The sequence below is a fragment of the Myxocyprinus asiaticus genome, chromosome 24 (assembly GCF_019703515.2).
Source record: "Myxocyprinus asiaticus isolate MX2 ecotype Aquarium Trade chromosome 24, UBuf_Myxa_2, whole genome shotgun sequence".
In the NCBI taxonomy this organism is placed as follows: domain Eukaryota; kingdom Metazoa; phylum Chordata; class Actinopteri; order Cypriniformes; family Catostomidae; genus Myxocyprinus; species Myxocyprinus asiaticus.
Window position 1 is genome coordinate 21,678,394 of NC_059367.1, and position 24,283 is coordinate 21,702,676.

The 24,283-nt window shown below is 38.0% G+C and overlaps 1 protein-coding gene across 6 annotated transcripts in view; it reads right to left on the reverse strand.

The window, feature by feature from the left end:
- The window catches only part of kazna (kazrin, periplakin interacting protein a), a 50,425-nt gene that overhangs the window by 6,862 nt on the left and 19,280 nt on the right, over positions 1-24,283 (reverse strand). For 2 of the 6 annotated variants that reach the window (XM_051652495.1, XM_051652499.1), the window contains exons 3-11: positions 14,460-14,651; positions 9,380-9,516; positions 9,078-9,248; positions 7,033-7,116; positions 5,969-6,143; positions 5,613-5,797; positions 5,075-5,198; positions 1,699-1,904; positions 993-1,111 (exon numbers count right to left, since the gene is read on the reverse strand). In XM_051652495.1, coding sequence (XP_051508455.1) covers positions 993-1,111; positions 1,699-1,904; positions 5,075-5,198; positions 5,613-5,797; positions 5,969-6,143; positions 7,033-7,116; positions 9,078-9,248; positions 9,380-9,516; positions 14,460-14,651 — 1,393 coding nt within the window. Of the gene's footprint in view, positions 1-992; positions 1,112-1,698; positions 1,905-5,074; positions 5,199-5,612; positions 5,798-5,968; positions 6,144-7,032; positions 7,117-9,077; positions 9,249-9,379; positions 9,517-14,459; positions 14,652-20,284; positions 20,446-24,283 lie in introns of those variants that run through there. The other 4 variants (XM_051652500.1, XM_051652496.1, XM_051652498.1 and 1 more) reach the window with 4 other exon arrangements.

Sequence of the window (24,283 nt, forward strand, 5' to 3'; positions counted from 1 at the left end):
TGTTACACAATAAACAGTATATGGGGTTTGGGTTAGGGGTTAAAGTTATGAAAACTCAGTTTTGGTTTAACACGGAACAAACGCCACATTGGGAACTACATGGACACGAGGCAAGTGTCTCTCATTGTTGGGTGAATGAACTTGTACGAATTGGTACGAATTCGCCACCTCGTACTATTTTGCTGAATTCTTGTAAGATCAGGTTGGCAGTATTTTTGATCAATTTTGGTGAACAGAAGCAGCAATTTCTTTCAAAAACAAAAATGTCTTAAGCCATCTGTACACTGCAAAGGTGCATCTGCAGTGGCATTTAGGTGTATTTTCACAGAATGTTTAATACTGCTCAGAGGTGGCATAAATGCATTTACACAGCAATTAAGATTGCATATATATATATATATATATATATATATATATATAATATAGAAATAAGAAATGGATGAAAATATAGATTTTACTTTTAAATTTGAAACTAATTGATCAAATATATGCTTTATCATGACAAAAACAAAGTTTAAGGCTGCTCTGATGCTGCATTTCATTTACACAGAAAAAAAGCAGCATCAGAACCGCCTTTGATACTGGGGGCTGAGGTGGGACAGAGCAGGCATTACTTTGTCTGGCTTTTATGCGGCATTGTGTCTTTACACAGAATTTTGAGAATGCACAGCGCAGACTCGACTGTGTAAAGATACCTTTAGTGTTCTAAATCTTTTTGAACAATAGTGTGTATTTACTCAATTTTGAAAATATCCTCACAAATATAGTGAAACATGTAGAAAACCAACTTGTCAGGACATTTTAAGTGGACCTCACTATTTGAAATGGTCATGAAACGAACAAATCATATGTTACCACATCTAATAATGTCAACAGTTTTTTGTGAGGGTTAGGCTTTGGGGTATGGTTAGGATAAGGGTATAGCAATATGAAAACCATTGTGCCTATGAGAGGACCTCACTAATATAGCTTCTATTGTGTTTCTGTCTCACCCATGTCCTGATTCTGCATCCCTGTAGTCCTCAATAGCCAGACGGAGTTTCCTGCGGTGCATTGAATTACTGACACCCAAAACACACTCCAGGTCCTCATCAGTAAGAACTAACAAGACCTAACAAAACACACATCGAGAATCATTGTTTAATTCCGACACTAGCACACACATGCTTCTTTAAATACTCTTTAGTATCATGGTTGGTTTACTTAGCTGTGTGCTTGAACTCACCACCATAATGGTGAAATTATATCACTGGTATAATTTCATTATGGTATAATGGTATCACTCTGGAATAATGTGATTATAGTATAATGATATCACTGGTGTAATTTTATAGAATGATATATGGAATAATGTTATTATAGTATAATGGTATCACTGGTATAATTTTATAGAATGATATATGGAATAATGTTATTATAGTATAATGGTATCACTGGTATAATTTTATAGAATGATATATGGAATAATGTTATTATAGTATAATGGTATCACTGGTATAATTTTATAGAATGATATATGGAATAATGTTATTATAGTATAATGGTATCACTGGTATAATTTTATAGAATGATATATGGAATAATGTTATTATAGTATAGTGGTATCACTGGTATAATTTTATAGAATGATACACTTTATACATTGGTGTCTATGTGTATGTATATTTACAGTATGAACAATGACAAGGTGACATCTACCTTGCCACTCTTAACGTTATCAGCACAGGCCCGGATGTACATTGGCATTGTCATGATCACCTCCAGCCACGCCTGCACGGTTCCAGCACGCCAGCGGGACATGGGCACTGTCCGCGCGAGCTCCACCTGCTGCAGCCGATCCAACTTTTCCTCGCATTCTGATAGACTCACACTGAGGCGGGCGGGGCTTGATAAACTGTCTGAGTCTAGATTGGTGGATTATGGTAGAGGGGCGGGGCGTAAGTCCTTCTATATAATGAGCTTTAAAGGAACAGTTCACCCCAAAAATGAAAATGATCTTATCATTTACTCACCTCATGCCATCCCAGATGTGTATGACATTCTTTCTTCTGCAGAACACAAGTGAAGATTTTTAGAAGAATATTTCAGCTCTGTAGGTCCATACAATGCACGTGACCAAAATGTTGAAGCTCCAAAAAGCACATAAAGGTAGTATAAAAAGCAATCCATACGACTCCAGTATTTTAATCAATGTCTTCTTAAGCGATCTAATATTTTGGGTGATAATAGACCAAAATATAACTCCTTTTTCACTGTACATCTTGCCATTGATTACCCGATTAGACTTCCTATAGTGCTTGACACATGAGCAGAGAGCTAAATGTCACTAGGAAGAGTAATCAAGCTTGAAATCATGATCACCAAGGAGACTGCTGGTGTCAATATTTATATTTTGGTCTGTTCTCACCCAAAATTGATTGGATCACTTTAGAAGACATGGATTAAACCACTGGAGTTTTATGGATGACCTTAATGTGGTCTTTGTGTGCTTTTTGGAGCTTCAACATTTTGGTCACCATTCACTTGCATTGTATGGACCTACAGAGCTGAGATTTTCTTCTAGAAATCATCGTTTGTGTTCTGCAGATGAAATTCACTGAAGTCATACACATCTGCAATGGCATGAGGGTGAGTAAATGATGAGAAAATTGTTTTGTTAGCATTATCTCAGGTAACTTGTGTTGCATCATCAGTAGAAAACGTAATCATACTGATAAAAATAGTTAATTACAGTTATATAAGAGGATGCATGTGCTGCAATGCAAATGGTTTCCAAATTTTCCTCCAAATTATTTATTCATAATTTATTGAGATCTGCACAAGGCAAGCAAATTACCACTCCACATTCTAACAGTAATTCCACCAGTAGATGGCAGCACTTGTTTTATTTGTTTTCAACAATTACAATCAACCATGCGTCCATAATTGGTGCATTATGGGGCTGTTTTGGGGGGCCCAAAAAGCTCTTTGTAGCATTGGACAGACTTTCTTAGAATCAGTCTAATCTGGCTGGGTCCAGAGGTATAAATTCAAGACTGAGATTGACAAAACACACTGCTACAGACTGACAAAAAGATTGCTTTAAGTGCTTTTAAAGTGTAAATGTTGTTGGCACAGAAATAAATAGCTTGTCAGGACAGTCTCTGGCCTGGGTCTCCAAACAAACAAAGTTTTTTGCTTAGCTCTCTTCTTGCAGTGCTTTATAAGCAGGAGTGTGGGGTTAATGAGGCAGAGACAAACAATGTACTGTTATATATTCATGCGATTCACAAGCCTGCAATGAACGGACTGCTTTTGAGAGCCCCAATTAAAACTTTAAAGATCGGCCACACACAGATATTGTAAATGCAAAAAGTGGTTAAAGTTATTTAGTAATGCATTAGTAAATTATGATTACACACTATACACTGCTACCAAAGCAACATCAGGCAGATGAGATAGTCATCAACAGCTCTGGGAGGCAAATTACACAGAGCAAAGAACTCAGTCACACACCTTTCAGTGTTTTTATTTCATTTTAAAATAGTCTGTAGTTATACAACTTATTACCATTTTCATTTCCATGCCATTTAGAGTTCCATGCTATTCAGCACCAGCCTGAGCCAACACAGCAGAGAGAGAGAGAGAGAGAGAGCGCATCGACAGACACAATCTCTCCATCTTCAGCTGACGAAGAACACACTACATGCTCTGAAAAACTCTTTTATTTCTTCATTTAATATCAGTGCAGTTTTGAAATGTACACAAATGGTAAGAATCTGCCACTGAATGATAGCTAGCTTTAATTTAGAAAAAAAAAAAAAAAAAAGACACTATAATTACAAAGTTTAATGGTGAAAGAAAAAGGCCCTGTAGAGTAAAGGTAATCCAGTTCCCACTTGCAAAACAGTACGGGAAACTAATGTGGAGCACTATGTCCTACCCTGCTTCATTAAAGGTTACAGTTATATATTAAATGACAATAATTACCATGACAGCTATCCAAAGTGGATAATGGGCTGGGGTTTCCAAAACCACAGATCGGAGAGCTGTTTTGTATTTCCACACATTACACTTCCTACCGTAACACTGCTGCTCTCAGATCAGTTTCTGCCTCCTGGTTAGTGTTTTTGTAAAGGCAGTTGTCAGAGTTATAGTGTGTTATGGTGATTATAAACTCTCCTGTGGGAAAGGCAATATGAACCACTGTTCACTAAAGTCACCTGACTACATCAAATGTTGTCCAAATATCAGAATATGCAGCCGTTTGTGCTTAGATTAATATTTTAGATCACAGTGGGAAATGGTACACTTTTTTAAGATTTCATACACACTGAGGACTTTAGACTGCTGGCTTCCTACAGGAGAGCCTGATCAAAATGTTTAACACACAGGTTTAAAAACAGCAAGACAATGACACCACGTCCTAACCAGATGTGATGCAAAATTTGTCCGCGATAATGCTGTGTGACGGAACAGTCACAGCCAATCAGAACATATGTTTGATGTTTAACATACAGCTTTGACGAGCGGGATCTCAGACCAATGAGATTTCACTGTGGTCGGGGCTACCCAGCCTCTATAGAAACCAGTTGATCGACAAAATGGTTTGTTGCTTGTCATTGTTTACAGTCACAGCTGGTTGGGACAAAAACTCAGATTTATATGGAAGAGAGCATTTATTGTGTTGCGTCTGGTTAGAACATTGTGTGAGAGTTAAATGACATAAAAGGCATCCGGAATAAAAAACAACAACAAAACATTTACAAGCACTAAGTGCACAATGACCATTATTTACACATTCAGCAGTCCTTCAAGTTTCCAGTGAGATGCTAAAGTGGGTATAAAATGAAGAGTAAATACACACACACACACTGCAGCACAGTTAGGAATCCTTGTGCTCATACAGCCTCAGTTTGTGCTCATAAAGATGGCAGCCATAGAGGGACTAACACACACACACACACACACACACACACACACACACACACACACACACACACACACACACACACACACACACACACAAAGATGGGCTCTCAGCTGTGTCACCAGTCACCATCCTCCTCTATGTAGAAGTCAGGTGCGTTAGTACCATCAAACAGAGTGGGGTCCAGGGACTTCCTTTGCTTTCCTCGACCGAACACCCGTGACAGAGAGCCCAGCCCCATCCTCTCCTTCTTCTTCCTGCGTCTCTGCTCCTCGAGATCCTCCAGAGACTAAAGAGTGGGAGAAAGAAACAATAATGAGTAATAGAAGTAAAGGTGATACATCAAAAATGTGTGTGCAGAGCAACTGTGTTCTGTATCATAGCACACTGTCCACGTATGTATGTATGTCCATGTATGTTTATATTTTGCAATGAAAAGAGTGTTGCAGTGAGATGAATACTGTGTCTGTACATAGAATTTGGGGCCAAAATTTCCCCTAAAAGCAAATACTGGTTTTTTTTTTTCCTTCTAAAAATGCTTAAACTTTTCTTTCAGGGATTGGGTTAGGCTGGGGATTAGGGTTAATAGTAATTACTATTAATACTTTACTACAGTAAAGTTTATTATGATCAGCTTTATATAAAAACAACAGAAGTCTATGGTATGTCCGCATTTAGATAGCTAAGTTAATGTGTGTCTTACATTGCAGAGAGAGTGTGTTCTATGTCGTGGTGAATCTGATGGTGTTGATGACCTCTCTCCCTCCATTACAGAGGCATCTGAGATGACCGACGCTTGTTTGGAGTGACAAGGACTGATCCTGGCTGCAGCTGATGACATTATACTGACACTATCAGCATCACACACACACGGCGATGCTTTCAACACTAACATACATAAACACAGACACACACACCACTGTTTCAGAATTGTGAGGCTGATTGTGCATGATTATTTTTACTCATTTTATAAAAAGACAATTTTCAGTTTCATGGTTCACATCTTTCTATAGAGACATGTCATTATTGTATATGTGTAATGTGTGTTTGTGTGTGTACCCTGTCTGTCCATTGAGTGGTAAAGGTTTTGTTGACTCTGTCGTATCGCCGCAGTCAGAGGAAGCTCTGCATGCATCGCCCACTCTTGGTTGCCGTTGACGACAGTCTCTGTAGGCATGGCCAACGAATGTCGCTTAGGAACATCCTTAGTGAGCGTAGCCAAAGACTGTTTTGCCTGGAACACACAAACAGATTTAATTTAATCAGGTCTGCTTTATCCCCAGAGAGTGTTTTTGTAAACAAGTGCAAAATGTGTGAAAGAAAAAGTGTAGTCCTGCCCAGAATAACTGCTCCAAACATTTCACAGTGTCAAAGTGTTGGTCTAAAGCTAAAGTCAAGTTATAAATGGGCCCACACTGAATCTGTGCCAGCAGAATTTTGCAGAAAGCTCCATAAATGTCTAAATTTCAACACCCATTATTCACAAAATTCTACCACCCCTTGAGGATTTTTTGTTCATTTGTTTTTGCCTATCAATATAATTTTTTCTTGGTTACTACATAATTCCTTTACTTCTTTTGTGTTATTTTATAGTTTTATGAATAAGAGTGTAATTCTCTCAGCTCTACTTAATACATTGTACTACCGTATATTTAAATACGTTTCTGCAAAATTCTAAAATTTGTATAGAAAATGTAAAAACCTTGGAGAATCGATGTGGGCCTAGTTATAAATCATTTCACATCACAGCCATGCCAGTAAACAAGCCCCCCCCCTCCACACAAAAAAACACCACCACAACCATCGCCCATTGCCATAATTTTCAATATCACTGGGTTAGGGTTTTTCATAGGGTTTTTTTGTTTTCAAGCTCCTAAATGTTCTAATAAACCAACATGCAAAAAGGAACACACAAACACATTCACTGTGAGGAAACAGAACTCTTCATGCTTTTTTCCATTCCATATACACAATGAGTTTGTTGTCATTGACTGATTCCAATTAAACAAAATAGGCTTGCAACCAATCACATTATCTATATTGTGCATATCAGAGGGGGAGTCAGCACTGTAGATCAATCAAAGAGGGACTTGGGGTTAAGTGACAGGCCTGGCTGATCTTACCGACATGTTTTTAGGAGAGGCTGGTCTTTCTGGAGAGCGAACGAAAACACGGCTCTCTAGTTTCTGAGCCATAAAGTTACTCATCTGTTAAAGAAACACACACACACACACACACACACACAAACAAATACACACACTACTTAACACTGATGTTTCTGAGCTACTCAGTTAAAGACTAATGAAGACACTCTTGGCTAGGGATGTGCCAGGGAGGTTGACTAATCGACTAGTCGTCTAACATCTGACTAGTCGTTTAGTAGGGTCGACTACTAACGTCAATATTTTTAGTGTTGATGGTTTTACCGGGAGACGCAATCCACAAATGAATTGAGAGACGCAACTTCTTAGAGAGTTTTTGCACGATGAGTGCTTGCTGTGCTTATCAGTAAATAACAGTCAGAACATTAAAATCCTCTGCAAGACAATTAGTCTCTTTAATGCTTTAGGTTTAGTCTTTTTATGCGCTGTTGTTACACCAATCAAAGCACCGCATCAACAACACATTTCAAGACGATCACTGTTGGACTTTAAATCCTCTGCTGTGAGTAATATTCCTGTATTTATGAGGTGTAGTGGAGAGATTAAAGTCTTTTGCAGATTCTGTCTGACACTGCTTTAGAGCTGCAACTAACGATTATTTTGATAATTGACTAATCTAGCAATTATTAGGGCGATTATTAGACTATTCGGGTGATTATTGCAACGATTAATCATTAGCTCTTAACCGGCAATTTAGCTTGTGCCTCAAGTTAAGAGGTTGTATTAAATATGCTTACTAAAAATTAAAAAGAGAACAAAAGCATCTTTTAAAAATACCTCTAAATGATCTTCACTGAATTTCAGGAAAAAATACTTCAAGATTTTTATTAATCCAATAAAAAAAATTAACTGCAAAAAAATCCTTTTGTTATCGAAAGTTTTTGTCTTTTTTTCCATTTAGAAATATCCCAAAATCCTTAAAACAAGATACATTTACCTGAGAAGCAGCATATAAGATATTTAGACTTGTTTTCAGAGAATATATCATGAATATAAGTGTATTATGTATATAAGTGTATTTTTATCACTTGTTAATACTTCTGCCAGTGCAGTAAAGACAAAACACACATACAGTATATTCAACATTCTCTGAAAGCAAATTGTAATATTTTCTGCAGTATAGCTCAGAGTAAATGTCAAGTCATTTTTATTTGTATAGCGCTTTCACAACACACATCATTTCAAAGCAGCTTTACATAAAATTATGCTTTAACAGAAAAAATGATGTAATATAGTAATGTCTTTGAGTCATAATAGTGCGGTTAAATAAAAACATGATTGTAAATTGTGCCTTAAAATAAATAATAAAAAAATAATTAAATTATATTTACATTTACATTAGAGTTTCAAATGATCTCATGTTACGTTAAATGAGATACAACAATATTTGATCAACTATTTTTTATTGTCGACGTTGTTGATAATGTCGACTAATCGTTTCAGCCCTACACTGCTTAAAGAAATAGTTTCAGTAAAAAAAAAATTAAACTGCTTGATGTCTTGCAGATCTGCACTTTTGGTGCGCTTTTGGATGCACAGTGAGGATTGCCCTGAAGCACTCAGGCTACATCAAAGCGCGTCATTCTGCATTCAGGATGCGCATACATGGATTTGTGCCATTCTTTATTGGAGCCTTTGTTTCTTTTCTTACTTTGATAGTTTTATGCAAAAAGATGCTATAGTTTTTAAGTCATCTGTTGAATATTCATTAGTAACCATTTTGGAAGTGCTGCACTTAGTGTCCGTATATCCCTCTAAAAGGCATCTAAACAGGGTAACGTGAACATAACAGAGCCTTATTATATTGTACATTATTATCCTTAACACTGACTAGTCAACTAATCGTTCAAACAACCGACCGACTAGTGGATTATGAAAAGTTTTGTACATCCCTACTCTAAACCAGAGGAACACACACCTCAAATATCTATAAACGTACTCATTCATTCAGCAGAGAAGATGGAGGATGTTTTGGTGAGTGTTTGCCTAAATAGCATGTCTCTAACCATAGCTAGTTCAGCCTCCAGCTCCTTTATCCTGTTCTCTTTCAGGTCCAGTGCAGAGCGGAGCACACCGGCGTGTTCAGTGGCCTCTTTGGTTTGCCGACGTAAATCCCATTTTTCCCGCTCTAACAGATCCTTTTCTCTGGCTAAGACTCTCACCGCATCCTCACTCTCCTAAAACAAACATACACAAGAAGTTTGTGGAAATGTGTACATGTTTGAGGATGTTGTGCAAGTAAGTGCAAATGCATAAGAGCTTGTTGTGTGCATATATATGTGTATGTACTTGTGTTTATGAGATATACTTTTCGGTGTTGTTCATAGTTGCGAATGAAGTCTCGTAGCTGCTCCTCACGGCTCTCTAGTGTTGTATACAGCTGCTGCATTTGATTCACGAGATCAGTCCTCTCTAACCTCAAACGCTTCCGGTCTGCCTTCATTGCTGGGGAAAACAGAGAGAAAGACTTTTGAAACCACACCAAATTCAGAAACCTACTTTGTGAAAGAAAAAATAAAGACCAGAAAGAAATAGAGAGCTTAAAAACAAAAACAATATGTGTAGATGATGCAAAATATGTCCTTGATCGACATCAAGATTTTAGGTTAAAATGTACTGTATGTGAATGTGGAAAGTGTATTTTAGGTTCTGAAACTAGTCACCATTTGTTTTTCACCATTTTGAATCAGTAATTTCCCTTCACTAGTTCATTTTAAATAGTCCTGCAGTGTGAAAAATGTATTTTTAAAGGTCAAAATATTCCATGAAGTCTCTCAAATAATATAAAGTTATTAAAGCGGCATGAATAATAATCATAAAAGAATGAACAAAAGACTAAAAAAAATTTAAGATGGTGTGCCGCATGTCACACAAAAGGACATTTTAACTTAATCACAATTCTCTTTTACATAAAAAGGATATTAAAAAAATCCAACAAACAGTGCAATGCGTGCTTTTATTAACTTAATTCTTTTCAACCTCTCTGTATGAAAATCTGTGCTCCACTTATAGTCTTGCCCTGACCCATGAAAAGTGCTTCACAACATTGAAAACATTCTGTTCTGGTTAAAGCACAAGTAAAATAAAATAAAAAAAATCAAATGTCTAAAGATCTCACAGAGAAAGAAATAGAGAAGGAAAAGCATAAAACCAAGAGATCTCTGTATGTATGTTGATTAAATGCTGTTGCTATGAATTCATTAATCAATATAGTTATATTATATACTGTATAACCTTAAAGATTTATCATTACTATAATAAGATGCTTAGGCATTTGAAATCCTTTTGGAGATAATGCGCTATCTGGATTCTGGTCTCAATGTACATACAGTATGATCAATTTAAATGCATAATAACATATAGTTTGCATGTAAACATTCCCATTTAAGCATTATTATTATTATTATTATTCACTTGATCTCTAAGATGTGAATTTTTCACACTCCAATCCCATTCTCTGTCCTTTTTCATAGTCTCTCTCTCTCTCTCTCTCTCTCTCCAGCTGGCTGTGGTTAACAGTGTGTGATAACAGAGGCAGTAATTGACTGTTTTAGGTTGTTTGTAGCTTCTGCTCTGACTTGCAAATTGCAGCCCATCTTTTCCAAGGACATTGAGTCTATTCAGCCCCCACTTAAAGACTCATTATACAGGAGCCAAACTGAACACAAAAAAGCCTTTTTCTCACTCATGCGTGCACACACACACACACACACACACACAGGAACACCTGGTAGAAGGTAGAGAGCAAATCTAAATAGCAGAGAATGTTCAGATCAGTGGATCCTCTAAAAGGCAAAGTTCTCCAATTCCCTCTTAAATGTGTTTTAATTTAACAATGGATGCTCCTTTCCTTTAGCTCATAAACACACACACATGAAAAAGATAAGACAAGATTTTGTATTATCAGAGCTCACATTCTGAACACAGAATATTGGTCATTTCAGTCTTCTTTATCCATCCATCTCCCACTGACGTGGCCTCCTACAGCAAGTTTCAAAATTACGATTTTGATTAGAAATTTTAGAAAACCTTCTATAGTCTATCTATAGTACTGCAGAGGGTGATATAAGCAAGCTTTTGTTTGTGGTCAGGAAGCACTGGGGCACAGACACAGCTCAGATGTGCACCAAAGACAGTAGCCACAATGCAAAGCTGTTTAAGTGCATTAATGTTTAGGATTCCTTTTTAGCTCCCCCGATTTAGCATGTGAAACACAAGAACGTTTATTCCTGCATCGCGCACTTTAGTCATTGGAGAAAATAGATTTAGAGACAATGTCAGAGCAAGGAGAGCAAAATCCCCTGATACCCAAGCACTGAGGATTTTATACCAGTTTTGTGGTCAGTGCTTCTGCAGATTACTTCTGCATTTCACAGTAACAGATCTGAAAATGAGCCACAGAACCAAATAAAGAAAATCTCAGCACAAGAGGTCCAAATCATTTTAAGGTATAGCACAATTCTCTGTAGATTTAAGAAATGGTACACTCAAAACACCTTATGCTTCTCAAATGCGTTCATGATAGCAGTTCAAATTATTTGTCAGGGATTCAAAGTCCTCTCAGAGACATATATAAAAAGATACAAACAAAATTTTGGCCAATTTGGAGAGCGGGGGGGGGGGGTGTTCTTATGAATATTAATTAGATTATGTGTAGATAGTGTCAAACAATCTTTTGCTGTTTTGATAAAAGTCATTCTTGATGACCAATTCAAGCACTCCAATAAATATTTCACATAATAATTTTATCCGTCTGTCAAAAACTGTCAGTACTGGGATTTTATTAGTCAGTGGATAAAAGCATGGATCAGTAAGCTTTAAGCCAGAATGACTGATTGGTCTCATGGTAAAGTTTTTGCATCTAGTACAAGGATTCTGGGGTTCAAATACTCCCTAATATAATTTTTAATTTTAATAAGCGAAGATTGCATCTGTATGTTAGTGGATGTATATCATGAGTGGAGACACATCTGTTTGTATTTTGCTTTGTGATTTAAACTGAAAGGAGTGCGAGGTGATGAACAGCGGAGTGAGTACTAAAGTGTGCATCTGGATGCACAAGAGAATGTCGCCGCCTGCTGTCACTCAACGACACTAATAACAGCCGCAACGAGCACTCATCATAATATTCAAAATAAACTCCAGCACTGGATCGCCACTTATTTTAACACATACAAACAAAATAGAAACTTCTGCTCAAGCACTGGAGATTTTACCTGACTAAAGCTATTTCAAAAATTGGTGGGGACAAAATTGGCAAAGGCAAAAAGTGGTAGGGATATGTCCCACGCATCCCACCCGTAAATTACACCTATAAGCTAATGCCTTTCTGCAGGACTAATTCAATCTCTTTGATTTAACTGACAAAATTAGTCAAAAATGAACATAAATCATTATAAATCACATATATGTCAATGAAATTAATTAACTAAAAATCTAATTTCATTTTTACTCTTTACATAATTTTTATTCCAAGCAAAGATTTAAAGGAATAATTCACCCTGAAAGGAAAATGCTGTCATCATTTCCTCACCCTCATGTTGTTCCACACCCCGTATGATTTTATTTCTTGTGTGGACCACAAAAAGATGTTACGTAGAATGAGCCACAGTCACCATTCGCTTTCATTGTATGGTAAAGAATGACAATGAAAGTAAATTTATGGCTTTAAAAAAAAACTGTCCGAGGCTAAATATATTTTATATCCTGTTACGTTTTTTTAGATGTATTATTCCCCCAAAATTGTATCAATTTACAAGATATGATTTATGCCTTATGTAACCCCATATAAGCACTTTACAGTTATTAATTAATTATCACATTAACCTCAGCCATCCTGCCATTTACACATGCGTTTTTAAGCAAAGAGATCTGTGGAGCAAATGATGGGTTTTCAGTCACCCTCAGTCACCCTCATGCTAAAATGAAAAAAAAAAAACAGTGGAATTTCACGCACTGTGAACATGGAATGTGCGGGGATCCTTTTTTCTTTTTTTTTGTTGGGATTTTTCCCCTTTTCTCCCAATTTGGGATGCCCAATTCCCAATGTGCTTTTAAGTCCTCGTGGTTGCATAGTGATTCGCCTCAGTCCAGGTGGCGGAGGACGAATCCCAGTTGCCTCTGCGTCTGAGACCATCAACCCGCGCATCTTATCACGTGGCTTGTTGAGCGCGTTGCCATGGAGACATAGCGTGTGTGGAGGCTTCACGCCATCCACCGCGGCAACCACGCTCAACTCACCACACCCCACCGAGAAGGAACCACATTATAGCGACCACGAGGAGGTTACCCCATGTGACTCTACCCTCCCTAGCAACCGGGCCAATTTTTGGTTGCTTAGGAGACCTGGCTGGAGTCACTCAGCACACCCTGAGATTCGAACTAGCGAGCTCCAGGGGTGGTAGCCAGCATATTTTACCACTGAGCTACCCAGGCCCCCGTGTGGGGATACTTAAATGTTGCACAAGACATGCAATCCCGCTCCAAAATTTATGAAGTGCGTACATTGGTAATTGTTGCTGCTAAGACACTCGTAAACGAGCAAGGACAGTTCTAGAAGTGCGCGCTCAGTGTCTGCATGTTCTTGTGCATGTTCTTGCATGCGCATGCATCCAATATATTATGCGCTCGTGCATCTTTGCGAGCTAAATATAATCGCGCTCACTCGTCGCTGAGTGCTCGGTTAGAAGACTTTGTTTTCTCCGTGAAATTTTTGTGCTCTCACACTTGTTGTCTGCTTGGACTAACATTATAAATGCAGCACTGGCCCAATTGGCAAGTGGCCGTTCTAGCAACTGGCCCGAATCTCTCACACTGGACCCAGGCCATCGGGCAGTCCTTATTGTCGAGCCCCGAAATATCTCCCTTTTTGTTCCATGCAAGAAAGAATGATACAAGTTTGGAACAATATGAGGATGAATAAATGACAGAATTTTTGGGTGAATTTTAAAGGGGCGTTCACTTGTACAGCTTTTTTAGTGACCTCAAGTCATTCGTTTTCAAAGAGCGTATTATTATGCCTTTTTCAATTTATATAAAAACACTTCCCCTGCAGTATGGTCATGTTTGCAGCAAGATAACTTGTTCCTTGTCAAAATAGAATGACATCTTATTTTTACCAGCAATAAATGTAATTTGTGGTCAGATTTTTACATTTTTTGCAGCCCATCAAAAACATTAGGGCATCTAGTGGCAGGAACAACTACAGACCTTTTGTTCTCCAGATTTAATTACTACAGTCTTTCTTTTCGTAATTTAGCAATCATGTCTTGGGGTTGTAGATCTGTTCTCCCCACTGTTTTCTTATTTCAGGATGACAGGTCCAGAACAGACTGAGAGTTGGGGTGAAAGGCCAGGCTCATAGTTTTCATTAGCTAATCTGAACTCACCTTGTAATGACTCCTTGGCTCTGTCCAGTTCCTGCTCTTTCTGCGTCAGCTGCACTTGCAGCTGTGAGACAGACAGCAGCTCCACAGAGCAGCCTCCTCCCGTCTCCTCCAGCTCACGGTTCAACATCTCCCTCACCTGCTTTAACACAGACACTTCTTCCTGCAAATGCACCACCTCCTCATGCAACAGCACTACACAGAGGGAGAGACATACACATTGAGAGAGAGAGAGAGAGAGAGAGAGAGAGAGAGAGAGAGAGAGAGAGAGAGAGAGATTCAGTCCAAATAACAAGCAACACAATTTATAATTGTGACTGTTATCTTTTTTATATGTTCCTGATTTGCTCTATACCTTACTGCTAAACTGATACATTCTGAATATTATTATTGAATTAATAATGTATCTGCTACTAATTTACCATTAAACATTATTTGTTGTACTGTTTATGCATATGCCAATAGAGTACACTGAAACTAAAACTGTGACAGAGAAATAACGTCAGTGAGTTGGCTAAATGGAATAAGTGTAACAGGGCTAATTTTTTTTTACAGAATTTAAAATATGAAAGAAAAAAATACTTGTTCTAAGTATTCCATCATTCCAACAACATGAAGAATATGCAAATAGTCCTCCTACACACTTGATAGACCCCAAAAGCTCTGAAACTAGAAAACCGCCTGTACAGGTGTTGGAGTCACATACATAAGAGAATTCCTATCATTTATGCATGCAGAGACCGAAAGTGTGAAACAGTGCATAGGTAAAGGGTATGTTGGAATGTGAGGTAAAATGTTTAGAAGGCTTTAGTAATAGCACATCTACAGCACTCATGCACTGAACATACAAATACAACTCAATCACACATACAATATGTGAACTGAATATAGATGTACAGCTTTAGAAATTTCAGTCCTACTCCTAACAATGGTGAATCAATCAAAATTTGATATTTTCATTCCGTTTATGACGGATTGGTACACACAAACAATGATTTATTTTTGTTTTAATGTATGAATCACACTAATATTGTCTTCTCTTACATTAGTAGAGCAGCTGCTATGTGTGTCTGAGCGTTGTAATGGTGGAATTTTTTATGAGCTTTGAACTGTGTCTGCCTGGCTCAGGTCCATTTTGAACTGTGTGTGTGCGTGTGTATGTGTACGCGTGTATGTATGTGTGTGTGTGTGTGTGTGTGTGTGTGTGTTCTGTGAGGAGAAAGATTACCAAACCACATTCTCTAGATCTGCTAATGTAAAGATTAGACTACCAGCACTAAAATGTATTATTAAAATGTATTTCATTATACTATAATCATTTCAATCAACTAAATAGTCCAGCAGTTAAAGCAATGGACTGTTCCTCAAAAGGTTGTGAGTTCGAGTCCAGCAAAAAATGGTTTTACATTTTGTAGGGCAGTACGGTGGCTCAATGAGTAGCACTGTAGCCTCACAGCACTGTAGCCTCACAGCTCAACCAGGGCCTTTCTGTGTGGAGTATGTTCTCCCTGTGTTCGTGTGGGTTTCCTCCAGGGTCCCACAGTCCAAACCCATACAGGTGAGTTCACTCATCAGGTGAATTGGAAACTGTAAATTGCCTGTAGGTGTGAGTGTGAATATGTATGTCTGTGTGTGTTTGCCCTGTAAGTGACTGGCCACCTGTCCAGGGTGTTTCCCTGCCTTCGGCCCGAGACAGCTTGTGATAGGCTCCAGCACTACCCGTGTATAAGTGGCTATAGAAGATGGATGGATGGATGGATGTAATAATTTCATGTTTTTAGAAGTGTGATCATCACATTTTAATCTGGGTTACTGTGTCTTCAGTTCCACCTGTGAAGAGAAATTTCTCATTCATTGCCTCTTTTCTCAAATCAGCCTAAAAAAGCAGAAAACGCAAATAACATTAACACCACATTTCACTCTGAATGTGAGGTTTAAAACAGGTGAGGAATTCAAAGAACCTGGCATTCTTCCTTGTTAGAACAGCCTGATGTCCTGACACAGGCATCTAACACACCTCTAGAATCAGCGTCAGTTAACTTTCAGACAGCACTACAGATTTGGCACACTGCATTATATGGATTAGAGCTATGAGACCTCAGTCTTGACTAATCCAAAAATGTGGCTCTTGAATGCAGATGAGAATCTTATCTAGATTAGCTGGGTTCAGAGAAGGGTTAGAGTTGGCTCTATACCGGAGTTTCTTGTCCAGACAGTAATTTTTTTTTTTATTGTTCAGTATTATATAAGAGTGTGGTTTGAGTTTTTACCTGGAATCATTTCATGCCTTGCTATTTTTGTGCCTTTAAAAACAGGATATCACTGCTGGCGTGCTTCCTTAAATAAGCAAGACAGTGTGTCCTAAATGGGCCCAATCAGACATGCATGTATGTGTGTGACAAAGAAATTAACAAGAGAAAGGGACAGAGTGAGAAACAGAACGAGGCATGTGTGGGCTTTTTAAGCCATTTGTTCCGCAAGTCTTGAGCGTTTTGCCCTTTGAGGACATTGCAGAAAAGGGCAGCGATCTAAACCCTCCACATTTTGAAGGGTCTGATTAATTCTGTTAGAGCAGTCAACCACAAAATAAGTGTGAGAGCCTTGGGGAGAAGGTTTGAAGAAGGACTGATCATTGACTTGCCATAAAATACAGCAGAACTCTAACAGTATATTCATCGCTGGTTCATTACATGACTTCAATGGTCATCATTGAAGAAATTAGATGGAAAGCACAACAAAATGTTATCCTTTTTTCTTTTTTTTTGACATTTTTGGGTTAAAATTCATAGGAAGATATACAGTTTAGGTGCTGCAACCTGCTATATTGTAACTATTCTTTTTTTTTTAAAGCTTTTCACAATTTTTTAATCACTTAAGTCTCTTTGAATCAAATTACTGTACCTAGATTTTGCTAAATGTTTTTTACGTGGCTCGTACGTATCGTGGCACTTTCCTGGTTAAATAAACACTAGAAGCGCTACAACAACAATAGCTATGTTTCCACCTAAGTTATGAATTTAATTTAAGTGAAAAAACATAATATCGCAAAAACAATGTGCGAATAAAGCCACCCCGTGTGTTCTAGTGTTCAAAAGAACAAAATCATCACTTCCAGAGAAATTGTAGCCACTGTGACTCTTTTAATAATAAAACACTTGCATTTTAGAGCACACAGACAAAACACTGTAAAGAACTTTGTCTCATGTAAGGAAGTGACAGAGTTCTGGGAACACTATGTGTGTACGTTCTTCATTCCTTATGTCTTTGCCATGCAGATCTATAATATATTTTTCAAAAATGTCAATAAACAGTTCAAGTTTGTATTCGACTTATTTGCTCTGCAAACACTAAACAGGCTTTGGATTTTCTAGACACTGTTATTTCAGGATGACCAGAGCCACATTTCAGATGCGATTATTGGTTCGCTGGTTAGTCAGTTTTGATTCATACCGATTAAAAAAATGTATCCACCTCAAGCGAGCATTTAAGTTTCTGGAGATTTGATTCGCATCTTGGAGTTTCCATCTATCAGTTTTTATGTGATATCCCAAAATGTGCATAAAAATACTTGGATGGAAACCCAGCTAATGACTTTTATTGCCTTTCATACAAATCATGAGAAAAAAAGCAGATTATCAGTTCATAAACACTTACTTTTCACCCTGTTCCTCACACAATTCTATCTGATTACATATAAATACGCTTGCTATTGTGCATGACTTAAAGCTATACATTTTGTGGCCTGGGTAGCTCAGTGGTAAAATACGCTGGCTACCACCCCTGGAGTTCGCTAGTTCAAATCCCAGGGCGTGCTGAGTGACTCCAGCCAGGTCTCCTAAGCAACCAAATTGGCCCAGTTGCTAGGGAGGGTAGAGTCACATGGGGTAACCTCCTCGTGGTCGCTATAATGTGATTTAGTTCTCGGTGGGGCACATGGTGAATTGAGCGTGGTTGCCGCGGTGGATGGCGTGAAGCCTCTACACGCGCTATGTCTCCGTGGCAACGCGCTCAACAAGCCACGTGATAAGATGCACGGGTTGACTGTCTCAGACGCGGAGGCAACTGCGATTCGTCCTCCGCCACCTGGACTGAGGCGAATCACTATGCAACCACGAGGACTTAGAGCGCATTGGGAATTGGGCATTCCAAATTGGGAGAAAAAGGGGAAAAATCCCCCCCCCCCCAAAAAAAAGCTATACATTTTAACATTTGCAATACATAACCAACTACATTTACAAGCTTGTTCAAGTGCAATCAAACTGTGCGCGTTGCACTTGCGATGCAAAGGACCGGGGTACAAGTCCAGTAGAGCATGCAAGTCGACACGTGAACTGAAAGTGTAATAGAAGCACCTAAATTTAATGTGGTTACTTCTGAAATTGCGGTTTTCATCTAACATTTTCTTTTATTACACTATTGTTTAGATTTAGGTTTAAGGTTTAGGGTAGGGAGGTTGATTTTGTTGATATAAAACATGATACAACGTTAACCTTAAAAACCTCATTCGTTTGGGAGACAATGTAACTTGCTTTCAGCAGCACACAGTCGTCATTTCACCTCGGAACTGATGCAACACGTGTAATGAACCACGTAATATCATTTTGCAAAAATATCGCTACAGTAACATAATTTTCATGAGATCGTACAGTAAATTTTAATGTCATCTACCCCTAACCTGGGGCAGTGGTGGCTCAGCGGTTAAGGCTCTGGGTTACTGATCAGAAGGTCGGGGGTTCAAGCCCCAGCACTGCCAAGATGCCACTGTTGGGCCCTTGAGCAAGGCCCTTGACCCTATCTGCTCCAGGGGTGCTGTATCATGGCTGACCCTGCACTCTGACCCCAGCTTAGCTGGGATATGTGAAAAAAAGAATTTCACTGTATATGTGCAAATGTATAACATGTGATAAATAAATACTATTATTATTATTAACCTTCACAACACATGAGCAGCATATTTAAAAAAATAACTACGTCTATCTGATTATCTTTAGAGAGGGACAGTGCACGTTAATGTTGCAAAGCTGCCTCTTATCAGATGCAAGTTTGCATCATACACGTTAAGTTTGGACTTGATAATAACAAGACCACTGGCTTGTGATGTGCGTTTCTGTCCTGGAAAGCTCACAATTCAGTGAATATACAATGGGATGATGTGATGCCAGGCCTGTCTATTGTGATTAATATAACTCCTATTGGAGGCTGTGTCCTCTGTCTTCTACTGGTGCAATATTCTGATGCAAACAAAGCTCTATGACACTGCATTACTGCATATTCTTTCTGCTTTTAAAAATACAATAAACAGAATTCTGTTTCAATAAAGGAATTGTGTGTGTGGGTGTTTGCTTAGCTATAGTTTGGGGACAAATTTCCCCAGAAGCTAAACATGACACAACTTTATGCATGAAAAAGATTAACTGAAAAACAAAAACAAAAAAACATTATAATAATTATTATTACTAGTATTATTATTTAATTGTTAAAAATGCAATAAATAAATAAATACAAATAATAGAAGTCTATGGTATGTCCTCATGTAGATAGGCGTGTATGTGTGCCTACATGTACATGAGCGTGCGCATGACTGTGTGTCTGTTTGAATATAAACATGCCTGATGATCTAACGGTCCATTCTGTCTGCTCATTGCATTTAAAAAACAAACAATGCAAACCACCTGAATCACTCCAACCAAAACATAGAGTCAACACACTCGCACACAGTACATACACTCCTAGTAAAAACCAGTCTTGCAGCTCTGCAAAAAAATATCTTACTTCTCTCTGTTTCTCTCCAGCCTGAGGGAAATGCTTATGATCACTCATCTACTCACATCCATTCCCTTGTCTTGTCTCCAGTTTTGTCACCACAGCGACTCAGTCAAATGGTCAGATCCAGAAAACAAATAAATGAATCTCTTGCACTGAATCCAACAGGAATACAAATTCAAAAACTCCAACTCCCTCTTCACCTGCCGAGAGAGACTCCCACAGGTTTGCAGATATTAACTCTCCTCACTCCTCCCTCTCATTCTCTGCTTAAATAGGAGGAGTTACAACTGACACCACTGTTCAACACACACACTCACACACAGTGGCAAAGGAATGGAAGTACTTAAGGTCAAGGTGCAGAATTTCAATCAGGTAATGACTCTCTTTTCAAAAACATCCATACACACTGCACTCTCGCTTGCCAGATTCCGGTAAGAGGAAACCATACACACATACATACCCACTCAAGTTAACAATCAACAACCAAACACACTATGTTCTCAGAATAAGCTACAGAAACCCTTTCGTATTGGAATCTATTTTCATTTATTTTGTTTTATATTATAGTGTGGACACATATAATTGTGCATATAACTGCACCTATAATTGTGCCTACTCAAATTGTTAATGGGACTTATTAATAAATTATGAGCAGAACAAATGTGTGTGTAAATTATAAGGAAGTCTGAATGGATTCATGAATGATATACAATATACACACAGATTTGTTCTGCTCGTGTTTCATGAAAATGGCCCAATGTGTAAGTATTAATAGCTTAGCTGCATCACAAAACTTAGTGAGCTATCTACTTAGACAGCAGTTTAGGCAGTTCACTAGAGTTTGGAACAAACCCAAATTGTCTGTTTTTATTTGAGGGTTTAAAACACAAACTGCGCAAAGACCATTTTCTCACAGATTCATAGACAAATCAAAACTATCTGTGTGCCTGTTTGTAGCTGTGTTGCTTTTCAACTCTAGGCTAAATTTTACAGATCCCTCTGGATGGTTTGTCAACACACTACACCCTGTCAACACAAACACACATACAGTACATCATACACTTAATGCACACACAAACACACAAACACACAATTCCATTACACGAAGGAATGTAAAGTGTGGCTTACTGCTATGCAAACCCCACTGTGGACAAAGATAAACAACTGCAGCCTGGCATTACCTTCTGACAACTCATTCTAGTCTTTGAGTAGCAGAAATAGCAGGATTTACAGTGTATTCAGAAAGTATTCAGACCCCTTAATTTTTTCACATTTTGCTATGTTGCAGCCTTATCTACACTCCATACCCCATAATGACAAAGCAAAAAACTGATTTTTGATAACTCTGTAAATTTATTAAAAAGAAAAAAAAAAAAAAAAACTGAAATATCACACTGACATAAGTATTCAGACCCTTAACTGAGTACTTAGTTGAAGCACCACTGGTAGCGATTACAGCCTCTTTTCAGTCTTTTTGGATATGAAGCGACAAGCTTTGCACACCTGGATTTGGGGATTTATTCTTCTCTGTAGATCCTCTCAAGCTCTGTCAGGTCGGATGGCATCCATGCGTGGACAGCCATTTTCAGGTCACTCCAGAGATGTTCGATTGGGTTCAAGTCCGGGCTTTGGCTGGGCCACTCAAGGACATTCAGAGTTGTCCCTAAGCCACCCTTGCATTGTCTTGGCTGTGTGCTTAGGGTCATTGTCCTGTTGGAAGGTGAACCTTCGGCCCAGTCTGAGGTCTAGAGTGCTCTGGACCATATTTTCATTAAGGATGTCTCTGTATTTTGCTGCGTTCAGCTTTCCTTTAACTCTGACATGTACCCTGTCCCTGTGGTTTTTGATTTGTCATTATGGGGTATGGAGTGTAGATTGATATGAAAAAAATAATAATTTAAAGCATTTTAGCATAAGGCTGCAACATAACAAAATGTGAAAAAATGAAGGGGTCTGAATACTTTCTGAATTCACTGTACACTATAATAAGGTATAATAAAACGACTTAAATATGCCAACACGAGTCATAAAATGATTTAGAGTAAAAATAATACTATATAGAGAAAAGTTTTTTAGAGAATATAAAAAGAAGGGAGAGAAGGTTTGCAGCTGCAGCCCTTTCTTAACATGATTCATAATATATGACATTTGATTCAAAGCCAGTGATCAGGGAACCTGAATCAGATGAATGTCTAAAACCACACTGTAGTCAGTCAGGGATAAGAAAAACCCTGTAAGATAATATGTTAGTGTCTCTCTAACTCTCCTCCTTCTTGTCTCTGTATGACAGGATAGGAAAAAATGACTACACTAAAAACTGCAAACAGGATGAGGGAATGCTGACATGTTCAGAACAGTGTGAGTATGTATAGTCAAACTTTTAAATATCAGCATAAAGTCTGGTCCACATTGCAGCTTATTCTGGCCACTGCCCACTTAATGGATCTTTACACACCCAAGTTAAGGCTGCACTGATCAGGCTCTGTGTCGGATCCAAATTTGATTTACATGTTTACTGGCCATTCTGGCCAAGTTAGTAGCACTTACAAGGTATTTGACTTGGTTGGTAGATGCAATGGCACATAAAAGCCGTACTTAAATATGCCAGCTCTGACCCACCTCTGCCTCAAGTATAAGAGGCTTGAGGCAGAGGTGATGTGGCTTTGGTTCTGTGTAAATGAAATACAGCCTTAAACTTTGTCGTTGTCATGACAAAGTCTATATTTTATAATGTATAATTATAATTCTATGATTTTTATGTTTCTATATTCATGACATTTGTATCATCTAATCAATGATTTACTCGTCAGCCACAGTAATGTCTTCGAATTGTCTGAATTACTTTATTATACTGTATATTATATTTATAATTATTTTAATTATTATATATTATATAATCTTTATTTGGGGTCCTTTTTTGGCAAATATTTATAAATGTGAATTATTGTGACTAATTAATTGGCATAACATGTAATTAGTTTGATTGAAATGTTTAATTGATTGACAGCCCTATTAATCTCATAATATAATTTCTGCGATTGTAATTTCTGTGTACATAAATTTTTAGACAGTAAAAGGCTGTCAGACCGATATGTTAAAGGGATATTTCACCCAAAAATTTAAATTCTCTCATTTACTCACCCTCATGCCATCCCAGATGTGTATGACTTTCTTTCTTCTGCTGAACACAAATGAAGATTTTTTAAATAATTTCTCAGCTCTGTAGTTTCATGCAATGCAAATGAATGGTGGTCAGACCATTGGCACTCCAAAAAGCACATAAGGGCAGCATAAAAGTAATCCATATGACTCCAGTGGTTAAATATATGTCTTCTGAAGTGATCCAATCAGTTTTGGGTGAGAACAGACCAAAATATCACTCATTTTTCATTATAAATCACCACTTTCACTTTCCAAAAAGGATTTAAATATTGATCTATTTCTCACCCAAAGTGATCATGTTACTTTAAAAGATATTAACCACTGGAGTCCTGTGGATTACTTTTTATGCTGGCTTTATGTCTTTTTTGGAGCGTCAAATGTCTGGCCACCATTAACTTTACTTGATGAGAGAATTTTCATTTTTGGGTGAACTTTCCCTTTAAGCTATGTGGAGGGGTAATGTTTAGGGGTGGGTAACTTTGAAATCGCTGGTATCACAATAACATGCAGACACGAAATAAACTGGTAGGTCATTCAAATAATGGCAAATATAAACAATAATGAAGAAACTACTTGAAAAAAATAAAAATGGTCAAATACAGTGAGTAATTCTTCCTCAGAAGCACTCACTGTAGCATTAATTTACATAAATACAACTTTGTTTCCCAGTGGACTCCAGGAATTTATGTAAAGTCAGTGGAGCCATCAGATCAGGGTTTATTTTTTAAAAGAAAGCTCTTGCCCTTTCTGTGTGCAGTATGCATCAAACAGTCTGTGAATGGTCAATGGCTGTACAGTCTGAGGCTAAGACCAGAGTGTGTGCTGTTTTTTATTGTTTTATCTCCCAGCTCAGGAACATTCCCCAATCTCCATCTCTCAGGCAACGCCTCATAGAGTTT